Genomic DNA, 15,444 nt, shown 5'->3' on the forward strand with positions numbered 1-15,444 from the left:
CAGCGGATTTGAAGATTGGAAGATCACTTGTAGCAGGTCGACAAGCAGTACCCATAATAGTGGCCAATTTCTCTAAATGTGAGCAGACACTTAAGGAAGGGTCATTGTTGGGCATGTGCCAGGAGGTAGAGCCAGTCAATGTTAAAGCAAGGAATACAGCTGTAAAGAAAGGACATACACTTCCAGAATATTTGTTACGTCTGGATGGCCGTAACATTAAATTCTGTACTTCTGACGGGGGGTGGTGGTAAATAAATTAGAGAAGGGGGAAGACCTAGAGAACAAATGTCATGATTCTCATACTTGGAGAGATTGAGGATTTTTTTAAACATTGCTTAATATTATATACATTTTAAGTTCTTAATTATATAAACATTTGATGTATTAAATATGTTTTGATGCCAAGTTAATAATACAATAGTTTAACTTTGTAAAAGGTTGTGACATTCACATTATGATCTATCCATAGTGATAGGGTTAGTTAACATTGTGCCTGTTAGTGTTGAGAAGGTAGTGTCTCAGTATTTGTTAGTGTTAAAAATGTGATAACTAATATGTGATCTACGTGCTTGCTAGTTTGGTATATATCCTGCATTTCAATCTTCTTGTAATATTACAATATTTATTCATAAATTATCATTCAGAAATGTCATACTTCCCATAACATGTCATCAAGAAAACTGTTAAGTTGATTTTGTTTTAGCTGCCTTTGTATCTCTGTTATTCTCAAGAAGATAATTCTTGTTCTGCCTGTGGAAGGTATTGCTGCACAGTATTGCACATTGTGCATGGATATCAACATTATTCTTCAATGCTAGTTCACATATCTTTAGGTTACAGCCTCATCTATGTTTGAATGAGAATGACAAGTCACATGGGTAGCACTGATTGTTCTGTGTAAATGCGATGTTTCTTGCAAAGTAAGGAACATTGGATTTTGTTAACTGGTACATGTAATTGACTTGACGAGTTGAAGATACAACATCCAGTAAAGTGGTCATTCCTTAAAGCAAACTTACTGTTTGTTTTAAGTGTGATATAAGTAAAGAGTTTCCATTCTTCATTTTATTTTGTGTCCAGTCTCTTTATTTCATTCTCACGGCTTATTTTTTCAAATATAGCATTTTTTTTTTGTGAAGGTATTTTGACCGAATCTCCTGTTATTGAGAGCCCGTTGCTATAAGGCTAACTCAGTTTCATCTGAATATGCCACATTCGTGTTAAACAGGTGATAAATAACACATGTTACCATATTGCTTGTTCTTGTGCAGATGGAGATAATGAACATGTTGCCTTATTGACTGTTGGTGTTGTGAAGATACCCATAACAAAATTTTAGGTGCAGGTATACTTACTTTGCTCAAATAGTATAATATTATCTGCATTAGGCATAATTTCATAATAACTATATTTTACCACATACGCTTTTAATAACATACCTCTCAATCAGTCATTTAAGGGTTTCACGTCCAGTTGCCATCTACAAAGCTTTCTGTTAAATTTAAAATAAGTAACAAAGAAAGATAGCTTCATATAAGTTCAGGCTACAGGATGTCATTCTTTCTGTTTACTGAAAACCTTAATTTATTTCTGGTCGTGAAGAAATTTTTATCATAATATAAATAATTAAAACAAAATCTACCAGTTATATAACAGTCTAAGTAGCTAGGGATCCGTGTGAGTGTAACAAGTTTCTGCAACATATATTCACACCTAACTAAATCATAAAAGTCATGGTTATTGGTTCAAAAGAAAATTGTAGGTTTAGGAATATATTCAGGGATAATTTGGATACAACCTTAGAGAAGTGTAAAGTTAACGAACACAGACTTGTACAAATGAACATTAAGAAAGCTTAAGGGAAGTATGTGTCTTGATTCTGTCTTGTTTGTCAGTGTGTATCCAGTAAAATGGTGAGAATAATGTGGTTTTATAGCTTTCATATCTAGAGGTTATAACTCTGGAAATTTTCTTGAGTTTAAAACCCCAGGGTTTATCAGTTTGGTTACAGAAAAAGGGTGGAATGATACTTCATCACTATTAATGTTACTACTTTAAAAGTTGTGTAACTAGAAGAATAAAAAGGACTATTAAGATGATAACGAACAAGGCTTGCAAGCCATTGATCTTAAGTTTAATTTCTGATCAGCATTTTGTTTTTAACATCCTTTAGCCTCTGTCTAATTGTTGAGTGATCATAGTATCATGTATTTCCTAAATATCTTCACCTAGAGCACATCTAGTGAAACAAAATTAAACTATAAGATGAATGTCAGTAAAACACATTACAGAATATTTTAATAAATGTTTAATTTGTACCTGATGTAACAAAGTGTATAAAATTCAGATCTCTCTTGTACAAAACAAAATGGATTACCTAACTTTATCTTCTTTAAAATGTTGTGCTGCAATGTAAGCTGTCTATTCTCCTTTTTTTGTGTATTAAGAGAAATCACTCAGTTTTGGTTATTTTAATAACAATGTGATATTTTAATATTTGTTTATTATTAAAACAAACATTTTTTTGTTTATAAGATTTACTAACTTGTCTTTTTAATTATTTTGATGACAGTGTGATATTTTAATATGTGCTTGTTATTCAAAAAAAGTTTTTTGTTTATAAGATTTACTAATGTTAATTTATCTTCTTTTCATAAATACCGATCCAGGTATTCTTTTGGTAAGTAATTTTCATCGTTGTCAAACGTTAAAACATTTCACATATTTTAATCTCATCATGTTTCTTTAAGTCTCATTACCAGAAGAGAAAATGATCTATTGTAAATAGAAAGCAAATGATTCTTCAAAACATTGTTAGCTGTACTTACAAAAGTAGCAAAGAAAAGTGCAGGTCATAATTATTAGAAACATAATCTTTGATTTGAAAGTTTTATATAAGTTCGTAGTATTCATTTATGTTTTAAAGTTAAATTTTTAGCTTGTGAAAAATATGTGCAGTAAAGAAGAAAACATTTTAGAGAAGAGATATTTATATATAAGTGGCATAATATAAAGCCAAGTACTAAATGAAGTAAGGGAAATATTCTGCCTTTGAATCATTTAATCACATGTGAAGTAATTAAACATTTGTTTGAGTAGAGTAGAATAATGAAGTGGAAGTGTATGATTACTTTAAAGAAAAAAGAAATTAAGGCAAGTTTTGTTAAATTAGTTGGTTAGATTCTAATCAAAACTATTATGAGGTGCATCTTTCTGGTAATTTTTGTATTATAGAAAAAGGATACGTAGGTGTGTAACACTAAGCCTTACCTGTTGCATTCATGTGATAAGTATGCTGTTATTCAAGTTATAACTTTTTTCTAATGAATGAGATTTCTTAAGAGAACTGAGTTTAATCTCTTAACTTCAGCTCTTTTTCTTTCAAAGGTTGGGAATCACAACTTCTAGAAACCGGTTTTCTGGCAATTTTCCTTTGTCCAGTTCTGGCCTGGAAATGCCTTCCTCAAGAGACTCCAACCTCATGGTCAGTGATCTGGGGCTATAGATGGCTTCTTTTTCGAATCATGCTTGGTGCTGTAAGTAGAAAAACAGAGTAAATTATTACATAATCTTTAAAACTTTCTAGTAAGTCTTCAGTTGCATTTTTGCATGCTTACTTGTTATTTCTTTCTCAAAATACTGAAATCTGTACATAATGTATTAAATTCCTTGGGGGGTCTGTGCTGCTGAATTGTGGCATCTTAAAGTGAGTTTAATGCCTCATATTCTTAAGTTATAAGGATCTATTATTTTTTTTTCTAGTAGGTGTAGGGCCATTGATTTAAAAAATTTTTCTTTAGTTTAGAATTGTGCAGTGAAACCTCATTAATCTGGTTGCATTTGTAATGAATTAACTCATCTGGATGGTTGAATCAGTCACTTTGAACACTGTGAACACTATTATTAATATGAGCTATCGATTGATAAATGTAAGGTTGCAAACTAGTAAGGGTGGGCATGCAACTTGAATCTTCTGTAATATTTACCCACTTTGCTCTAAGGAATGTCAGGTAGGGTTGACTTGCCCATAAGAACATTTCTTTCTGCAATGAAATGACTACTGATGCTATTAATGCTTGCGTGTGTATTTGCCCTATTGTATAAGAATACATTATGTTGTAATGGTGTTGATATTTCTATGCTTCTTCTCTTCCAATATGATCTCTCACCTTCATACACAGATTAGCTATCTCCCTCTTGAAGTCGCATTTTCTGCATGAGAAACATGCATGTCTCCAGCCTTGTGAAAACTCCTACATAAAATTCACGTGAAATACGTGAATTTGTACTACTGCATGATGACATATCGTGCAGCAAAACCCTCCACCAATAGAAGTGCAACACATCTCCTTGTGCAAATGCTACCTCTACATTCATGCATGAAGTTTCTCTTTCTTTACCTTAGCACAGTTGTGCAGAAACATGTTTAGTTTTGCTTAGATTTGAAGTATTTAACTTCAATTACTTTACATTGTTTCTACCTTTCAATATGAATTCACAAATTAACTTGAAATCTTTTGCTGTTGGAGTGAGTACCAATTTCTCTCACAAGTACCAGCAATGCAAGTTTTTGCCAGTTGAGACTGACAGCCATCATTCAACGTGTGGTGGGGTCCATGTTACCACCTGCTACACGTTTCCCTTTGAAGCTGAATTGCGGAGCATGAAATGGGGCAAATTTTTTCCACTCAATACTTCTTTACATAATGAATTTCCTATGACTTGTCCCACTCACCTTATCTATACCTTCTACCTATGATTTCCTTTCTTCTCCTCTACCAGTTTCTTCCACACCTGACATTTCCTTTGGGTTTAAATTTGTTGCTACTGTTTTATGCCTTGTTCTCCCTGTTTTACCAGGTAGCACATATGAGTTATTGTTTAGATATAGTTTATTACTCCTTAAACCCTTTCCATGCAGGTAAGGGTCAGAGGGCATGTCATCATGTTTGTAGATTTACATTTAAAATTTTATTAAACTACTATTTTATGAATGTACATCAATATATTTGGCATCAAACTGTACTGTATAGTTCTTATTTTAGTATTATACATTATTTATTTTCTTAATTTAAAAATAAATATATAAACAAAATTGCTAAATACTAATTTTTGTGTGTCACATGGTACCTCATCTTCTGCTTTTGGTCAAATTACATTGTATGACACCCACAGTACAACTTCTATAGCTTCTCATGAATAAGAAACTCAAATTACTGATATTGACAAGCTAGAATATAAAATATGAACCTCCTACCTTTTCTATTTGCCAGGATATCATTATATTTACCAAATTTGTCACAGTGGCATCTCCCACACTTTCCTGTTTTGGAAATACTTATTTACCTATGCCCACTTCTCTCAATTACATGTTTATAACCAATAGAAAGTGCTCATTTTGAACTATGTAATTCTTTCAATCTTCCTAAAGTATTTATGCAGGTAAGACTGTCATTATTGTTGCAGTTTGAAGAGTGATTTGAAAGAAGATTTTTTAGACTCGGTTACAGCTTAGTTAAGAAGCCTAATAAATTACAGTGGAATTTTGTGGTATCAGTATAGTAATTTAGTTTTTTATTTGAAAATGCATGTATAAAATTTACAAAATTATTATTTTTACATGCTCCACATGCGAAATTCGATGAGGCTTAGCAAGTATGACATGCGAGTACAAAAAAACTTCATAAAAATGTAAGTAGTAGAGATAATTGTTGTCTGTTTTAATAAAAATGACTGAAATTTAAGAATTTGTCAATAGTTATAATATATATTATATTAGTTGTAAATTATAAAAGTTGTGTCATTAGTTCAGAGCAATAAAACCATGATACTACATGACAAGACATTTCTATTAAGTGAATACTCTCCTTGCCAAATGATGATTGTAAGTTTGATATAGAACAGAATTTCAAAATTAAATATTTAAAAAAACCACAAACTTCATTTTTCCCTACCACATGTGACACACCAGAGCTTTGAATTCTTCACTTCAGAATTTTCTAAATTCAAAAACAAGTTATTACAGTTTCCAGTGAAAAAGAAACAAGAACAATAATAATTACAAGCAAAAATCTAAAATTTGAACCTCCTACCTCCTTTATTTGCCAAGATAACAATAAATTTGTCGAACCCAACAGAGACCCCCCCCCCTCTTTCTTTGACTTTCAAGATTGTTGATTAATCATCTTTACATGACTGATGAATATGTTTATAACCAAAAGAAAGAGAAGATTCACCTGGAATTGTCTCCAAACTTTCAGAACAGTTTAAGCTAGATATAAAGAGAGAATTAGGCTAAAGTTACTGTAGTTGTCAGCCAGTTCACTCTTCTTGTATGACCATATCAGAGAGTCATGTCATGTTTAGAGTGTTACATTCAAAATTTAAATTATATTATCAATGTGTGTCAATGAACATGCCATGAAGATGTAGTTTATAATTCAAATTTTTATATTATCTAACTTTTAACTTCTTTTACTGTAGATTGTTTAAATTCAGGTGTTTGTACTGTTGTTTGCCCAGAGGTTTGATGTCACATGATGAGTGCATGGCTTAATAATTATACGGTCAAGCTAAAGTTGGTGGTCCGGTTAATTTTATCCCAATCTATTTAAAAGGCATTTTACATAGCATTTATGGTAACAGTTGTCTGCATACATAAATACCATTTATTATTTGACTATCCATCTATAACCTATTCAGAATTTTAATTAAAGTTTGCCTACCTCATAATGATAATTCATACAAGTGAGATCCATCCAACATTTGTCACCTCGAATTTTAATCAAGCCCTGTATAAAGATTTAGAAAAAACAAAAAACATTCTAAATTAAGTTTTTATAGTAAAACTATCAGCTAATTATGCTTAAATTATGTACCATCATAGATATTTTCACAATATTCTCTAATGATACTGATATTCTATGCCACCATTTGTTCATTAATGAATGAGAATTTCATTAAATAAATGTGCATGTTATCTTTACTTTTAAAACATGACTGAGGTATATACACATATGCTTGAGAAAACATTTGATACATACAATGAAATCCCTTTCATATTTTCAAATCTAATAAAGATCCACAAAAAAATTTATATTCATAACTTTTTGATTTTATGGAGAATATTTGTTATAAAATTCACACTAGGTGGTAGATATTGTTACGTCTCTGTATGTTTGTTTGTTAACAAGTCCTTTCTTTATAAAACTTGTTTATTCTTCCTCAATACAACTTTGTAATGTACTTAATTTTCACAGTTACACACAGTATAGTTCACAACAATTCACTCGCTTTCTATCGCGCTTAGACTTAATTGTCCGTCCCCGCAAACTATAGTTCCGATCTCTGTGTCTGCTATCCTCAGTTCCCGCTGACCGTAATCGCTGTCTCCGCTACGTCTCTGCCTCCGTCTCTGTCTCTACTACTGCTTGGACTCCGTCTGTCTCTCTCGCTGTCTAGCGCACTTATATATGATAATACTGCCTGTTCTAGAAACTTTTAAGACTCTCAACACGTGCTACCAGTGTCAATTGACTCCCGCTGTCGCAACACACTAGCGAATCTTCTAGAATATTCGTCACGTGACCCCGCTGTCGTAACACCCTAGCAAATCTTCTAGAATACTCGTCACGTGACCCCCACTGTCGTAACAATATCTTACCTCACATTCTTCTTAATGAGTCCATTATAGATTTTAGGTCAGTTAAACAAAGAAATACAAATGCATCTATCTGTCACACCTTTCTGCCAAGGAAGCCTTTTGTTCAGTACCAAGCTAATCAGCTGGGCTGGACAAAATGGTAGATTGCCACGTTGCTGCATAGGATATGTTTCGTTCATTATCAGAAATCATCAATAGGGCTGAACAAGACAGCAGACATAAGTCTATACAAAGTGCTATCTTGCATACTGTACAAAATTTTCTTCTATATAAACTTGGTATCTAAACATAGTTAATAAATCGTATTTTATTATAAGTTTTAATTTCTTAATCTTATAAGAAATTATTTAAATAAAACCTCAACCTTTTCTAGTATGAGAATTGTGACATTTGTTCTCTAGAGAACCCTTCTCTAATTTAGTTACCACCCCTCTGAAGTATGGAACTTAACATAAATTACTCATTATAATATTAATATTACTAAGGCAAAGTCGAATTTTTATAGAAATCAGTCTTTGTTTACAGAGTCATAAACCAGAAAATCAGACCCACTTGCCACACCCATCTGTCACATCCTCCCTTTCACAAATTGCCAATAATCATCTTTGATATTTTATACTATATCATTTACAACCAATAGAAAAGCCAAGTTTAATCTACTGAATGATGTATAATGGTATGTTATTCTCAGTGCAGAGTATTGTGAATTTCGTCTTCAGTTTGAAAGTTTATCTCATGTTGTTCAGATAAAGAAACTAAGTCGAATTATTTTAAGCCCTTCTTGTATTAGTTAGAAAGCTAGTTAAAGTATAATAATTATAGGAAAGTGTTTGATTTGTGCTGATTATTATTCTGTGTCCTTAGGTGCATTATTTAAGTAAATAAAAACTGTTCAGTGTACTAGTACCATCACTATACAAAAGTAAGATTAAATTAAATTTCATTAGCAACCAACATCAGAAAACTGTTACTCTTTATTACTGTCAGGCTCCACATATAACATAATCTGAGTACTTCTATCTTTTTGCCTATTACAACACTGTACAAAACTGACCAAACCAGAAACTTTACTGAAGTTACACATATTCTCTTTAATGTGCATAGAGGAACTCCAGCACTAATCAGTTGGATTTATTACAATATTGACAGTGTTTTTAGTTAAAAAAAAAAATTTTTGTCTTAAAATAATTTTCTCTTTAATATACATATAGAGGAACCCCAGCATTAATTAGTTGAATTAATTACATAATTGATGGTATTTTTATTTACATTTGATCTATGACTCATTATGGTATAATGGATTCTGTAACCATTGATGTCTGAAACCCAAAAGCAACTTGGTCCATAAATTTTGTTTATTATTCTAGGGTTAACACAGCTAGTTGTCTTTAGTAATGGAATGAAATTAACAAATTTCATATTCATGATTTACTACATAAAATGTTTTTAATTTTGATGAATGTTAACTGAAAACATTACTGCCTTTCCTCAGACACAGCCAGTTCCTAGTCCATTCAGTTACTATCTTCATCAAGCTCCAGAGGTGTACCATAAGTTCGAGACTTTGAGTAACCACTTTGTTGAGCTTATTGTGCCTTGGTTCACATTTCTGCCTAGAGGTTTCAGAATTACCTGTGGTGTTTTACAAATAGTGTTTCAGGTGAGGTATTGAATTGATCATATTGTGTTTCAGATCAAAATATTTATGAAAAAATTGGAATCTGATTAATAATTTTGGTTTATCATCTCTTTTTCAATATTTCAAGAGGAATATTCTTACAAACTTCCAGTATTGTGGCTGTTAAGTACATAACATTTTAAAGAGATTTATTAAAAGGGTCACAAAGTTTCATTACTAGATATAAGTATATGTTGAGTGCAACAGCATTAAGTACAAAAAATGGTAATTAAACTTTGACAGTTGTCATTGGTCGCTCTACTTGAAGATTGTATAAATAAAAAGCAGAGCACTTGTGCAGCACCAAGATGTATTTTGACCATGGGTAGGGTTGTCATAAAACACATCCAACAAATGGAAATTAACTATTCTATACAGCAAATAGGAAAAAAACAAAATTAAGAAATGAGAAGGAATCTTCACCTTTCAGCAATAAGAATGGCCATAGAAAGCTGAAAGTACAATTTAATGTTTTTTTATGCTCAATTTTGATATTTAGATTACACTTAAAATAAGTTGGCTTTTAGGTTGTTTAATGAGCAATTTGAAAAAATTGTGAAATCACCCTTTGTCATTATATTTTGGAAATATATCTTATGTTATGTTCACATAATCTGATCATTTTTATTTAGTCTTTCTCAAACATACTACACTATGACTTTTGAAAATACCATGCTAAAAAAAAAAAATATATACATGTATATGTATGTGTGTATAAAGTAAAATTATACAATAAAAACATTTCTTATGCAACCAAATAAGTGTATATTTTGAACACATAAAAGTTTGTCAGCATATTGATATTCTTTTTAATCTAAAACATTTCCAGGTAGCACTTATCATCAGTGGCAATCTTAGTTTCCTCAACTGGTTGACAATTCTGCCTAGTCTTGCCTTCTTTGATGATCATACACTCAGTTTCATGTTTTCTAGCAAACTTGGCTCAATCAAGTGGCAAATTATTAAGTTGCAAAACAAAACCAAACAAGGAAAATTAAAAACAGGTATATCAAAGTTGATACTCATAGAGACAGAGAATTTTAGGTATTATGCTTTAGGATAAAATATAGCGTCTAAGCATAAAATACTACAAACAATTTACTTCTTGAATTAGTGTTGTAAGTTTGATCCCAATTTACTTTAAGTCTGAACTTCTGTATTCTAATCCATGAAAATAATTTCACAAAAGTATTAGCTTTTTGCAAATGTTTATGAACATGCTAGTTTTTAAAAATAGATAACATGTTTTTTTTTCTTCCCTGTATGTTCTTAACTGTTTCATCACGGTCTTGGTCCCTGGGACTGACCTTGTAACCATTTTGTGCTTGTTATAGATTTCATACTATAACTTTTAAATTAAGAAGCATATGTGAATGAAATTTGGCAGATTATCAGTAAACATTACAATGCTTTCATATGCAAAATATCACTTTTTTTTATTGAGTCTTAAAGTTTGTAAAGCAATGTTTTCTCATGCCATTTTTTTTTTCTTTTCATATGTTGCCTATCTAACTTGCAAAATAATTTTCATTTTAAGATTAAAAATACTTTTGTGCATCAGAAAATTTTCAAATTTCACATGGAAATCTTTATAATGTCCAGATAGTTATCAAACATTTCTTAAGAAAAAAACTTTATATTTTATCTGTTATATTCACTAACGAATCTCTGTACGGGTTTGGTCAATTTGACCAATCTTGTAACCACGTTTAAAAATTAGGAAATAAACGAATCTCTGTACGGGTTTGGTCAATTTGACCGATCTTGTAACCACGTTTAAAATTAAGAAATAAATATAAATTGTGCCTTTTTCATTCTAGAATGTCAACAAATTATAACACAAAACATAAATGTTTAGACTAAATAACATAAATCTCATAACATTATACATTTATATATACATATTTATTATTTTTATTATATTGACCTTTCATCCATGCCTGGCTAATGATACAGAAGTTACAATGACGCGGCACACGTGCACTCATGTTACCATATCCAGTAATATAAAACTGACCTTTTAGTGATTACAAAGTGACCTGTCTTGGCTGTATTTTAGTAGACTGGTATTTTTTAAAATACAGTCACATTTCACTTATTATACATTATATATGTATATAGATTATTGCTATTTAGAAGTAACTTCTTAAACTTATTTTTCTTAAAACATAGAACATTAAATATAGAAGTAAAGCAAACAATTATCTCTTCCAGTTATGACCTTTGTACTTGGTTGCTAAGCCTTTAAAAATTTTGCATGTGGAGGATATGAAAAAAATATTTTTTTAGGTCTTGTATGTACAGTTGAATAACCAGAAAATCATAAATTACTATATCAATAACAATAGAATTCCACTATAATTTATCAAGCTTAGTAACTAAGCTGTATTTCAGTCTAAAAAAATATTTAATTTTGAGCAGACTAAACACACAACTACCTCCATAAAATATTGGTTCTAAAGAAAGAAATGGCATCCAATTATCTTAAAATGGCTGGGGGACAATCTGAGCTTCCAATTGGTTATTCATGTCATATATAGAAGTAAGTGTATATAAGGAAGCATTTCCAAAAATGGAAAGAGGTGGGTGGAGTGCCACTGTGTTTGATTTATTACATGAGCAATGTCTTAGCAAATTGAAAAGGTAAAAGGCTCTTATTTTATATTCTTGCTTGTCAGTATCGGTAATTTGAGTTCTTAATTCATACAAAACTACAGACTTAGTATTTTGACATCACAAACATCTAATTGAACCACTGCTGCATTCAACATACCACGTGATACACAAAAATCGATGTTTATCTGTGTTTTAATATTTACTTTTAAATTAAGAAATTCAGTAAGATATAATACTAAAATTTCTGTTATAATCTATAGTTTGATACCAAACTTATTGATATAGATTCATGAAATAGTAGTTCAATGAAATTTTGAATGCAAGTCAAAAAACGCGATGACCCATTTGGAAAGGGTTAACAGAATTATAGGTTTTTAGATTAGCATATAATAGGTTTGTAGATAACTTTTTTTATACTTCTAGACAGAATTTTACATAAAATAATATAAAATTCCTAGAAAGGCTAGTTATATAAGAACCACTATATATTTGCTATATCCAATGCCAATGAGGCCATTTGCTCAATAGTTACGTGAAGAACAACTATTTTTGTGTGTAGTAGATTAAGTTGGTGAACTGTAATATGTTATCAATTTAATTCATTACAGATCAATATTAGGTTTGTGATTTTTATTGACATAAAACTGTTTGTTTATTTTTAACACCAAATTGTGTATTATTATTAATATTATTTCCTTATTTATTTTACTTGAATTAAGTTTTACTCGAACATCAGAAGAAATGATAAACCAATAAGTTAGTCTTTTGGTAATGTAGGTTAAGAACAAATATTTGAATTTGAGAATTTATGATGTCTTGCTTTTTTTGTGTGTACAAAAGTAATATATATATACACAATTATACAATGTAATTACTCCTACCAAGCTACAAATAATGAAATGGGAATAAACTTAGCTTTTTATTATATCATGGCCTCACAAGTTGATTTTTCAACATGTGCAGGAAAAGTACGGAGAATAACAAACCTAACGCTGGCTCTGACCGTTGCCTATCTTAGTATACCTGTAGTGGTTAACTTGATGTCTCCTCATCAGCACATGAACACATCCTTTGAACCATTAAGAATTGTAAACACGTATGGTGCTTTTGGAAGGTGAGGTTCAAATCGCATATTATTTTTTTATAGGTTGTGCGATTGAGACAGGTCAATATTGGGTTATTACCCAAAATCTGCAGTATAGTTAGTGGCAAATAAATCTTGTAGAAACAAGTTAATCAGTTCATTAATATATCCATTTCTTAATACCATTGGTATTAACGAGTATGTTAGTTGTACTTATTTCTGTGTTATTTTTTCTTGTTCTTTAAAAGATGTTCCATATTAAAAAATAATTTTTAATATGTTAACTGGTTAATCCCACCATCAACAAGTGGCATGGTGTGTTTTTTTGCGTGTATGTTATGCATGGTTTAATATGTGAAGTTCCATGGTCAGTGACTTATAATTAATTGTTACCTGAGTTAGGTAGTTTATTAATTGTCTTCCTTTCATTCTTTGATTGTGTTCTTATATAATGTTTACGACATGACTGATCAGCCTTATTGTTAGTTTTTATGTTTTAACTATTTGGCACAACACTGTCCTAGGTGGGAGCTTCTTTTTTATAAGTTTGGTTTAATGGTGAAAATATGAATTTATATAAATGTTGACAAACTCTTTAGACAAAATAATTTTATAACTTGGATATGTATGATAGTAATTTTGAATCTTATGATCAGGTTTTAATACATGCAGATGCCATGTCCAATGAGTAAAAAAAGGTAATATCAAAGAAAGAAACACTAAAACTGTTTTATTGTTGTATTGTAGTAGCAAATACCTTTAATTTTATGTTTTTACTTTCGTTTCAATATTTAAAACATATACTTAGAATTAATTGCACTTTATTTGAATAATTTTTATATGCTAATAGTGTTAGAAGTTGTGACAGATGCAAGCTGTGGTGCTACAGACAATATGCTTAATACCCCAGGTACTTGGTTCACAGTGAATTCTCAACTACTTGACAGTGCAACACTGCTATTGGCTGCCTTACTGGTGGAGAAGTATAAAATGATGTAGAGGCAAAGAAAATAACAGTTCAGAGACAGAAGCATTTATTTAATGTTTCCAAGGGAGAAGTAAAGACAAATGTGTTCTCAAGCCAATACCCACCTCACTGTTGACGAATGCTTTCAGCTGCTAAGAGAAGGTTATGGTTATGAAGGAGAACCTTTTAACCTAAAAAAGCTATTACAATGAAGCTAGGCATATTTCCCATTTATGTCAAAATGATAATAGAAAACAATTATAAGCTTCCAACAATACTTGAAATCAAAAATTTTTTCTGTGAGAAATATGGCCCAATGAACTGGAATCATAATAATTCTATTTGACCAAGTAATTTACCACTGTTAAGTTGCAGTGTCATTGGCAGTGGTGACACTGTCCAGCTTGATTGTGTTTTTAGATTTTTGTTAGCCACTGGCTTTTTTCATTCCATGTACAGCTCCATTTAAGTTTTGTCCCTTTAGTATGCTTAAGTGTGGTCTTAGAAGTCAGTATCTGTATACATTAAAAGAGGGACAAATGGGCAGTACTACATTATCTTGGCCATCTATTAATGATAGAAGTTGGAGTTTTGATGGAAGAACAGAACGTGGAACTATGTACTTATAGAATGTGATTAACCATAGTATATATATCGAAGTATAGATATACATATAATGATAGATAACTATTGGAAATGTCTGCTTACAATCTTTTTAATTTAGAAGGAAAATGCCATTTATTTTATATATTTGGATAAAGAGTATATTTTATCCAGTATTTTATTTGTATATATACTTTGTACTTTTATTGTTTCTGTTCCTGAGTTTTTCACTTTGACTGATTTATAAGCAGGTGATTGATTTTGACATTAAAAAAATGCTTTATCATTTCAAATCTATTGGTGTGAATACACTTAAAAGTTCAATAAAAAAATGTCAAATCAATCCAACTTTCAATGGAAGTAGGGATAAGGTAGCTGTTACAATTGGCATGTGCTCCATAGTGCAATTTATTAAAGCCAAAGAGAAAGTAACATTTTACTATTTTTATTTCTTATTATGTGGAACTTTTTGTAGACTGTAAGTTTACGTAAAAGATCTGGGTGTCGTTATAACTCTTCTTATTAAGATATTTTTCATTATATAGAGATAAGTTTGATAAGTAAAGAGAGCTATCACCAAACTGTAATATTTAAACTTTTTCTCTCCATCAAAAAAATATCAATTTAAATCATCAGAAAATAAGTTTTACTAGGCAGATCTAGATAATGAAGTAATCTTGTACATGAGTTGTTCTTTGTTTATAATGTATAACTTTTGTATGAAAGCGGTATGTGTGTCTCCACACACACACACACACACACACACACACACACATATATATATATATATATATATATGTAGTAGGAGTATTATGTATAGAATAAAAGTAATA

The 15,444-nt window shown here is 30.8% G+C and overlaps 1 protein-coding gene across 1 annotated transcript in view; it reads left to right on the forward strand.

The window, feature by feature from the left end:
- Positions 1-15,444, forward strand: part of LOC106457499 (lipase maturation factor 1-like) — a 46,521-nt gene that overhangs the window by 23,571 nt on the left and 7,506 nt on the right. The window contains exons 4-8 of the mRNA XM_022383469.1: positions 2,670-2,680; positions 3,388-3,553; positions 9,140-9,323; positions 10,171-10,345; positions 12,921-13,071. Coding sequence (XP_022239177.1) covers positions 2,670-2,680; positions 3,388-3,553; positions 9,140-9,323; positions 10,171-10,345; positions 12,921-13,071 — 687 coding nt within the window. The remainder of the gene's footprint in view (positions 1-2,669; positions 2,681-3,387; positions 3,554-9,139; positions 9,324-10,170; positions 10,346-12,920; positions 13,072-15,444) is intronic.

The sequence above is a fragment of the Limulus polyphemus genome, unplaced genomic scaffold (assembly GCF_000517525.1).
Source record: "Limulus polyphemus unplaced genomic scaffold, Limulus_polyphemus-2.1.2 Scaffold339, whole genome shotgun sequence".
NCBI lineage: Eukaryota > Metazoa > Arthropoda > Merostomata > Xiphosura > Limulidae > Limulus > Limulus polyphemus.